The following is a 10000-nucleotide window of genomic DNA, read 5'->3' as shown; positions in this document are numbered from 1 at the left end:
ACCCCCCCCCCAGTTTTTGGCATGCTATGGAGGCTAGCGGTGCACGGCGTTGTGCTGTACGATGATGAAGTTGTACAGTTTAGATTAACTCAGACATCTGCCAAAACCAAGAAACATATCTATAAACGTTTAAATTGTTGTTCAAACAACATGTCGAAATGCTACATCAATGAGTTCTGTCAAGGTCACACACATACATTTTTTTAAACTGATGAGGAGATACGGCAATGTTCAGCTTCGAGAACTGACTCTGACTATATCTGTCCTTGTTAAAGTCCAGGATTTAAATGTGCTGCTGAAATTATTTACGGGTATATGTCAGAGTAAGGGAAACAACAATATAACAGTACATTAGCCCAAAGTACGCATGGAGTTGACTACAATCTATAAAATTCTCAAAACAACTTCAGATTACCCAGACCTTAGACGAACAGTAAGAAACGTTCATTCCTGTATCGTGCATTATTGCTGTGGAACAACTTACCATATCATGTTAAAACACTGAGTAACCTACTCAGGTTCAAAAGAGCTATCACAAACAGTGTTACATGATCCTCTCTCTCTCTCAACCTCTAGTTTTTAAATTGTAAATATTGATTTGCATGTTCCTTGTTGATGTTCTGATGTATTTATGTCTTTTTAAATGTATTCACTGTATTTTCACTGTATTTTCCATGTAAGTGATTATGTAATTTTAATGTTTGAGCCTTGAAAGACTAGCCCGGCAGGGCTAAAAGGCTTCGAAATAAATGAAATGAAATATAACATCACTCGTACCTATTTGGGATGGCGTTACTTGTTGAGGCCGCTGCCGTGGTGCACTCCATGCGCACACCACCAGGGATAGAAGAAGCAGCACTCTCATTGTCGGCTTGGACAAGGCTTGACTGACTACGCAATGGCGTGGCTGTTTTCTGAACATATGTGTATTGTTAGCTTTTCACATCCGTTATGACGTCTTGGGATGGACTAAACCAATGTTGAATGAAGAATGATTTTCATACAACACGTAAAAAACAGGATCCAGCTTGTGCATACTTTGTTATACCAAAATAAAACAGCAGCGAGACGGGATAAATGTGTTTAAAAGCAGAGAGTATTGAGTTTATTCTACTTACGGGCTTCAATACACATGCTGTAGCTTTTTTTCGTGACTGCGATTAGTTTAATGTTCTTATCTATAACTGTTACTGTGCAAACCGCGGGGAGGTTTGTGGCGTTAAAGGGCACACGTATCCATACCACCCCCTTCCAGCTGCGCACACACACGGGTTCCCACATGACGACAGACGGGCCGGAAAAGGCAATTATCCAAACATCTACTATTGTTTCTCAAATACATTATATATAGTATATTGACAGTACTGTACTGATAGTAAGGCCATGTAGATTTGATTATATGTATGACATTTTCGGCCGTTTCCAAAAAAAAAAAGAAAGTTTTCAACGATACTGTAAATCGTACAAAACAGTTGCAAAATGAGCAAAAATATACCATAAGTTACAAAAAAATTAATAAAAACTATACCAATGTCGTAGAATGCCAAAATCAAACGAAAAAAAAAGAAATTGTAAAGAAATGAACTTGAAGACTAGATTATTCGCCAAACCATATTCTTTGCCATTTGCTCAACCCTCATGACCACGTAGATTTCATAATGAAAATAACTTTTTTTTTGCAAAACTTTTTTTTTTATTCGCACGCGCGCATCAGTTTTGGGGCTCCCGGAGGATGTCATCCATATAATCAAATCAACATGGCCTAATGTTTAACCAGAGAGAGAGGGAGAGAGAGAGAGATTTGCGTCTGAACGCAATGTGACTTCAATATGACTTCACCTGGTCATGGATTACGGGATGATATTTCTTTTTTTAGAAGCAATACCAAATTTTACATGGAAGCAACTTAACCCTACCTAGACGGGGGGGGGGGCTAAAAGTGCCCGCGCCAACTTTGATGTCACCTAGTGTCTGAACGGCTAGTGCTAGAAAGACCAAACTTGGTGACTTTTCCTTGAATATTGTTGCAAAACAATTCTCTTTCATTGGAATAAGATAATAATTTTTTGTGTTGCCATGGCAACGGGTTTCTGACAGGCATTTTTATACATTTAGTAATTTTTGTTTCAACAATAGAATTTTAGGGGTTTTACGTCAAGTTACACATGGTTTCTAATAGTAATAACATCCCATATAATTTTATGTAAATTTTATCATTAAATATGCATAATTTATGCTAATTTGATGACGTCATTGGCCAAAATCCAAGATGGCGGACCATATCATTTGAACAGGTATATACTATTTACATTAAAATTTCATCCATACTTCCATTTCTTTTTCCAAAAAAAGATTTAAATCAATGTCTTTAGTATGTTTACAATGTATTTTAGGCTTTATCATGAAAAAAAAATATTTTTGAAAATTCAAGATTGATGATCCAAGATGACGGATATCTTAAATATGCATGACGTCATTGTATGACGTCACCGGTGTTGCTATGGGCAACATAAGACTTAGTACACCCTAATACTCTGTCATAAACACTTTTGGTAAAGTTCTGTTGTAGACTATTTAGTATTTTTTTATTTAGTCCTACCAAGCCGAAAAAAGGCCGGTCTAGGTAGGGTTAGAGAGCAGTAATGGTCAGATAATGTGTCCGTTCTAGGACGAGCTTTACCACCTCTGGCGGGACCACGTCGGCATTCGGCCGAGATACGCTGGGAGGGGGGCACCAACAAGCATGTCGTTGACCCCTGACATTAATAACACGCTGCCTTGCGTGTTTTCATCAAACAACAATGGATGCAAACAACAATCAGAGAATCATGATCGGGCACGGTTTGAAAGGAATGTATGGCACGTGGACCAGATGTAAGGAATGCGAGTTACCCGAATCGCGGTCCGGGTGGTTTCATATGAACAATGCCTATATGGAAGCTCATACGCATCACCTTCTTCGATTTACTCATCAATACTGACCTGGTCCAAAATGAGACCACAAGAAGGCAAAAAAGACACCATCCTTCTGCAACACCCGCTTTCACCTGCACAGCCTGCGGGAAACTCTGCAGGAGTAAAGCTGGGCTGGCCGCACACGGACGAGCCCATCGACGTTGAGCAGAACGTCTGCTAAGACGAAAAGGAGAAGAAGAAGAACTGTCAAATACAAACTTATATGCAATTGTTACATCATGTGTGTATCACACACACACACACACACACACACACACACACACACACACACACACACACACACACACACACACACACGTCATCTAAAGCAATCTAAGCCAAGTATCTTTAAATTGGAGTTCCGAGCCTAGCACACTGCCACTACACCACACGACGACACAACGTCAAAATAATGCACATGATGCACACATACCCTTGTGTTGACGGAAACGGGACACTTGGAAATGCCTCAAAGTTGTGGTTTGGGGGTCACCTAGCTGAATAACGTTACTTATTTCAACACATGACTTCGTTTCTAGACCTAATTTAAACTAGAGGTTTCACCATCCCTGCTAGATCCCCCCCCTTTTTCGTCAACCTAAATTCCTAATATAACGATTCTTTATGTAATACTCGTATATACAATTTTTTTTGTTGCTGTGACCTGTACCTAACCCGTTGAATGAACGTGGGTATGTATGTGCAACAAAGGTTTTTGCCATTCATTCATTCATTCATTCATTCATTCATTCATTCATTCATTCCTTTCCTTTCCTTTCTTTATTCCTCCACGTTGGGAGAGCCATGGTCGTTAAAATACAGGGATACACACTTAAAAAATATTACAGTTTAAAAATAGTTTGTTTTTTTACACAGACACATGATTAAATATAAATAATGGATATCGTCTATTCTATGGCGATCTGTCCATTTCTATTTCGTCTTTCTTAGGCATTACAGTTCTTTACTATTCCTGAGTGTTTAACACTCGACCGCTCTCTTTCTCTAAGTCCTAAATGTAAACACATACTGTCCACTCCTCCACAGGTGTTTCACTCTGTAGCACTTCTCTCTCTGTCTCTTTCTGTCTCTTTATCTCTTGTAAACACACTGTCCACTCTTTCACAGGTGCTTCACTCTGTATCACTTCTGTTTTCTATCTCCTTCTGTCTCTGCATCTGTTGTAAACACTTTACACTCTTCCACAGGTGTTTCACTCCTCCACAGGTGTTTCACTCTGCATCACTTCTGTCTTCTGTCTCCTTCTGTCTCCGCATCTCTTGTAAACACACTGTACACTCCATCTTCAGTGCCATTCTACATGTTTCAGAGCCAGGATGGCCAAAGGGTACATAAGTCTGGCAATTGTTACAATATACTTTTCCCATACCCCGGGTTCAACATCCTCCTCCACAACTCTAGCTCCAAGAAGGACTTCTGTAAATCTTTCATCTGACTGTTGATGTACAGCTGCCATCACTCCAGTGCCCAGTTTATCTGTTAGCACGTCTGCTAGCGTTGCCCTGAGTGTGTTGAACTTGACGCAGTGAGATATCATATGCCCCACTATGTCTTGTGTCAGTGTGTCGCAAGCTGGGCAAGCTTTAGCACTGTGGCACGCAGGAACTGTACTCAGGTGCACCAACGCCTGTAGGGTTTTCTGGTGGTTGGGTAGTTTCCTTGCCAATGACCACAGTTTGTGAGGTTCAGTATTTGTTCCATGTATTCTGGTGAATCTGGTCTTGCCATTGTCTGACGCAATCCAGTTCCTCTCTTCTTTGTCCCTCACCGCCATTTTCACCACTCTTTTCCACACAGTGTTGGATGGGAACTCTGTTGTAAGCCAGTATTTTTCAAAATACTCTGTCAGGCCGTACTCTTGTGCTACTCTGTACACGTCACTGATGAACCCTCTGTTGACATGGCGTGCTCTTCTGATGATGTATGAATACAGTCTCAGAAGAAAGACTCTCTTGGCTAATGTGCTGCTTGGGAGGTTAGCCAGTCTGCCAAAGAAGCACAGCTTGTGTTTGTCTATCACTGCCTTCAAGGGGAGCATCCCCAAGGCACCCAGGCTCTCTCTGGTCCCTGTCTGTGGGTGCATACTCTGCATCCGTTTCACTCCGCTCCTGTGTACTCTTTCAAGTTTTGCCAGGTCTGTTTGGGTAGGAACCCACAGTTCACAGCCATGCAGCATGCTGGGTAGTGTAATTGTGTTGTACAGTACTTTTGTGACTAAGGGGTTTGGAGTGTGACCTTCATTCATTCATTCATTCATTCATTCATTCATTCATTCATTGTATGTATACTATTCAAACGTTACCTTCTTATGGCTCCAAGGGCGCTTTTTGGTACTGCAGCTGACCTTTCGAAGCAAAAAAAGCGCCCTTGAAGCAAATTGTGCAGCGGCAAAAAAACGCTCCTGCAGTTCCAACGCAAGCAGCTAGAGACACCAAATTTACGTCACCTCTTCCTTACTTTAACAGCTTTCCACCACATAAAAACCATGACTGTAGCATGTTTAAAACAGGTTATACAAAGCCCGGAAGGTCGGCTGCAGTACCAAAAAGCGCCACTAGGGGACGCCAAAAGTAAAATCAAGTGGCCCGCGTACTTTTTCAAAAGAGTGATGTCTCATGAGTATTTGTACCAAATTTGGTTCTTGTATCACAATTTGAAAGATTCCTCCAAAATTTGATGTTATCTGCTCCACTAATATGATGTTTGTAACATTTAACCGATTGTGAAGAAAGTTGCTGTATCAGATTTAAATATAATCTTTAGTGGAGCCCATGAAGCAAAATTTCCCTACATGCTTGAAATATAAATTACTGGTAGTATCACTATCAGAAGATATTAATATTTTAGAAGATATTCAGACCCATCTGATTGTAAAAAGATGTTATAGTTCTACCTAAGATAAGACGTACTTTGTTTTGTATTTTCAATTGTTAGTTGACCATGCGAAAGTTACTACGACTAAATAATAATCGCATAAAACCCACACCTAACAAAAAACTCAACCATTAACATAATAAAAACTGGTGGTCAGTCATGAGGCAAATGATTTTAATTGTAACGTATGCTAATTAAGATATGCACATGTGATTGTTTAAGAATGTGTATCAGCATTCTTACGTCTTAACTTTAGTTAGTAACTTCTTAACAGAATCAACAGGTCTTTCAACTGTAGATAAAATGGCATTGTTTTGTAAATTAATTAAAGGTAAATTTCACAATGTGCTTTTATTGAAATGCCAAAGTTACTAAGAGTCACTTACAATTTAATTATATGCCAATGTTGGTCGCCTGTAATTTTTAAAAGTATTTCAGTCGTTTATTGGAGGGTGGCAGCAAGTAGGCATGCGTTTATGATATATGTATGATTTACAGCACGTAATCACTTATTATGTTTTTAATTCATATACAGCTGCAGCTCAAGCCATTGCATGCACTGTTAGCTGATTCAGTAAATTCATACTTAAGTGAGTTACCTTATTAGTCTTTTTCGTGACCAGGTAAGTCATGTTACTACTACACCATTTGTACATTCAAAGGTGCATTATTACCTTTCTAGTTGCGTATCTAACAAAGCAACTTTTAGAATGTCGTCTTAATTCCGCCAAACTGGAAAGTAGTAGGCCTCCTGAGCACTGCATTAGCCTGTAGGAAAAAAAATTAACAGATTTGAAACATAGCAACAATATCGTAGTTACATACGTAAAACACAAAAACTACTGGGACGATAAATTATATATAAAAGTATTTAGAAAACAATATGATTATATTTGATATCGATGTTTGAACCTTCCACTAATTAATCTTGATACCAATGGTTACAAATCCTTGACTTTGATATGGAAAATCAAAACCGTATGAAATAAGTGAATAGTATAGGTACTTTATTCACAACCATTTTTTTTAATAAGTGAGCCGAACTTCGATGACTATTGTACTGATGAAGATGACAGCCTGCCATCGAAACATCGGCTCATGTAAAACTAGTGGCTTCACTACAAGAGTACACCGGCATCTTCTTTCAACCACCAGAACTTCTGCATGGAGCTAGAATTTTGCAACATTGCTGTAAACCAATGGTTAGCCAGGACTGTTACATTCCAGGCTATTTTTACATTTGGCAAATGAAAGAAAAAAAAATCATTTAACAACCTGATGGAATTATTTACAGAGTATGAAATAATGCGTATTAAAATGTAAAATCAGAACATACCACATAATTCGGTCAGCAGCAGTACTGCAAACTCGCATGGGTCGACCTGCTTCCAGTACACCACCCTTGCAGGGTTGTCCGTGATGATGTTGAGCTCGTCGTAGTTAATGAAGGCATCAATACCGGCGGCGATGCAAAACAGCTCAATCCCGGCATTCCTTGCTTCACTGGCACTTTCCGCGTAGCCATCTTGTTTCTAAAATAGCCAAAAGTAACTGTCAATCAATTTTTAACTTTCCTAAAGACTGGATCTTATTGCTTATGCACAAAATGCGTACTCCAAAATAATTGAATACATATCTGTATTTGCCATTAAATTATCTGAGATTCGTACCGTTAGATATCAATCGTTACGCCGAATACGTTTAGTACATACAATACAATACAGCATGATAATTTAATCTAAGCAATAATTATAGAATTCACCTCTGAGCTGTAGAAAGCAAAAAGGGGAACAAATTTTGTACTGACAGAATACGCTAAGTACCGAGCTCTTAGCTACTATGTTTTAAAATGCACTGTATTTTGGAGAAAGTTGTTTCACCTTCCCATGAACATCCGCCTGTGACCTTCCATCAGTTACGACGACAGCTGCTTTGTGCACAGAAGAGTCGAATGGAACCTAGTAAATAAAACAAAAATTGTAATTTTTTGTAAATGATCATAAAACCCTTGTCCTGTGGATCACAACAATTGTTGTTCTGCACATACTGTACCATCTATATAACACCCTGTATAGGTACGATTTGGGGGTATTTCTCGTGCAACGCATCACACCGCAGCGAAACGCAACGAATGCGGATGTAACTATACCACTGCAGGGCAAAAAAATTTGATCTAATTAAGACATGAAATTATTGAAAAATATTGTGTCAGGAATGCCAGCAGGACAAGGGTTATATAAGATTAAGTTCTTCTCAGGCTCTATAAACATTCCAAACAGAAATTTGGCGGTACTTGCATGTGCACAAAATTTTCTGCGCATGCTGGTTGTCTGATGAGGTAAAGGTAATTTCATAATAACATACCACGGTCACCATGTATCGGATTGCATGGCCGGTCTTTGTGAGAGAGCCTTGGAAGCTGACGTACATGATGAGGTACTGTAGATGTGTGATGCTGGTGTAGCCGCCCAATGTGATGTATGTCATTGGCTTCTCATCGTAACGAATAACGGAAACCTGTCCAAAAGAAATCATACAAAAGAATAAAGCATGTATATCAATGATGAGGCTCTTATGTAGGTTAGGTTAGGTTAGGTTAGGTTAGCTTATATTAGGGTAAAGTTGGAAAACCCTAAGGCCATGTTGATTTCATTATATGGATAACATCCGCGCGCGCACGGATTTTCGTCCGGTTCCCCCAAAAAAGTTTTCAACCATACTGTAAATCGTACAAAATGATACTTATGTCATTGAATGCCGAAATCAATTCAGGAAAGGAAGAAAATGTGAAGAAATGAAAATGAAGAGTATATTATTATTCGTCATTTCATAGTCGAATGTGTGTTTTCTCATTTGTTCAACCTTTTTGACCACATAGATTTCATAATGAAGGAAACTTTTTTTGCCAAAGTTTTTTAATTCGAACGCTCACGCCAGTTGTGGGGTTCCCAAAAGATGGCATCCATATAATCAAATCAACATGGCTTAATGGTATTCCTCCATGTTCAGCAATTTGTTTGAAAAAAAAGGAACTTACCTTAGTATTCGTGATATCTAGGCAGGCAATGACATCACGAAGGTACTCTTTCATCTCTTCAAAATGGATTGGTCCGATACTCCAGGATCCGTCCAGAAGAAAAACCAGTTCAATGGTGCACGGTTCATCAGGGGTGGTCTTTGGAGCTGCAGGGGTTGTTGTTTGATCATCAGGAATCGTTGTTGGTTTATCAGGAATCGTTGTTGGTTTATCAGGGGTTGTTGTTGGTTTAGCAGGGGTTGGTGGTGGTGCCCGAGTTGCTGGTGGTGGATTTACAGGGGGGTTTTGTCCACATTCCCCAAATGTCCTTTTTGCGTGGAGACATACAGTAGTATGACTTGGTTTTCACGGGAACAGTATGCAGTAGCGGCTAATTTAAACTTTTATTAATGCTAAAATTTAAGATACAGTGATATATATAACTCACTGTCACCACATATATATAACTCACTGTCACCACTGTACCTATTAAATGGGTCACAGAAGTATAGTTCTGTTTCTTCAAATGCTGTTTGCTGTTTTACTGACTACCCCTACCAAAAAAGATTACACAAAGATTATAATTATTGTATTTGCCACTCTACATTGGCTTTCAACTAGGTCCAAATAAATATTAAAATATGACATCGGAAGCAACTTCTGGACAAGCCGTAACGTTAAGGAATCAGTAGTTGGTCTTATAAATTATTATTTGCAATTATACTGTTGGAGCGTTTGATTTTGATTTGATTTTATTGTTTGCACATTAACAAGACGGACAATAATAATATAAAAACAACTAGAAAGGCCAATATTTGCTTTGGAGCAAATACAGCGATGGGTTCACCACATTTTACGACATGGCAGGGAAAGAATGAGAAACACAAGGGAAAACAATGATTTACATTGATAAAATACAACTAAAACAACAGTTGGATAGCTATTCCCTACTTTATTGGTTAGGATTTTTAATTGCATAATGCAAACTGTTGATTTTCAAAATAAAAAAAACGTCCATGCCCCGCATTCCAATGCTGGAGCAGGAAAGCTTGAAATACCTACCAAAACACTTGAATACAGACATACTGTCAGTATGGAAATGCTCTGTGCAGGTGTTAATCAAGTTAAATCCCA

General features: G+C 38.9%; 1 protein-coding gene across 1 annotated transcript in view; it reads right to left on the bottom strand.

Annotated features, from left to right (window-relative positions):
- LOC109466361 (SCO-spondin-like) overlaps positions 1–948 on the bottom strand; it is a 4728-nt gene extending 3780 nt beyond the window's left edge. The window contains exon 1 of the mRNA XM_019764073.1: positions 778–948. Coding sequence (XP_019619632.1) covers positions 778–922 — 145 coding nt within the window. The 5' untranslated portion in view covers positions 923–948. The remainder of the gene's footprint in view (positions 1–777) is intronic.
- Positions 949–10000: the final 9052 nt, after the last annotated feature.

Source organism: Branchiostoma belcheri, unplaced genomic scaffold (assembly GCF_001625305.1).
Source record: "Branchiostoma belcheri isolate BF01 breed outbred unplaced genomic scaffold, Haploidv18h27 scaffold164, whole genome shotgun sequence".
NCBI classification, from domain to species: domain Eukaryota; kingdom Metazoa; phylum Chordata; class Leptocardii; order Amphioxiformes; family Branchiostomatidae; genus Branchiostoma; species Branchiostoma belcheri.
Note: the sequence above shows the minus strand (reverse complement) of the source record. Positions and strands in the feature narration are given on the sequence as shown.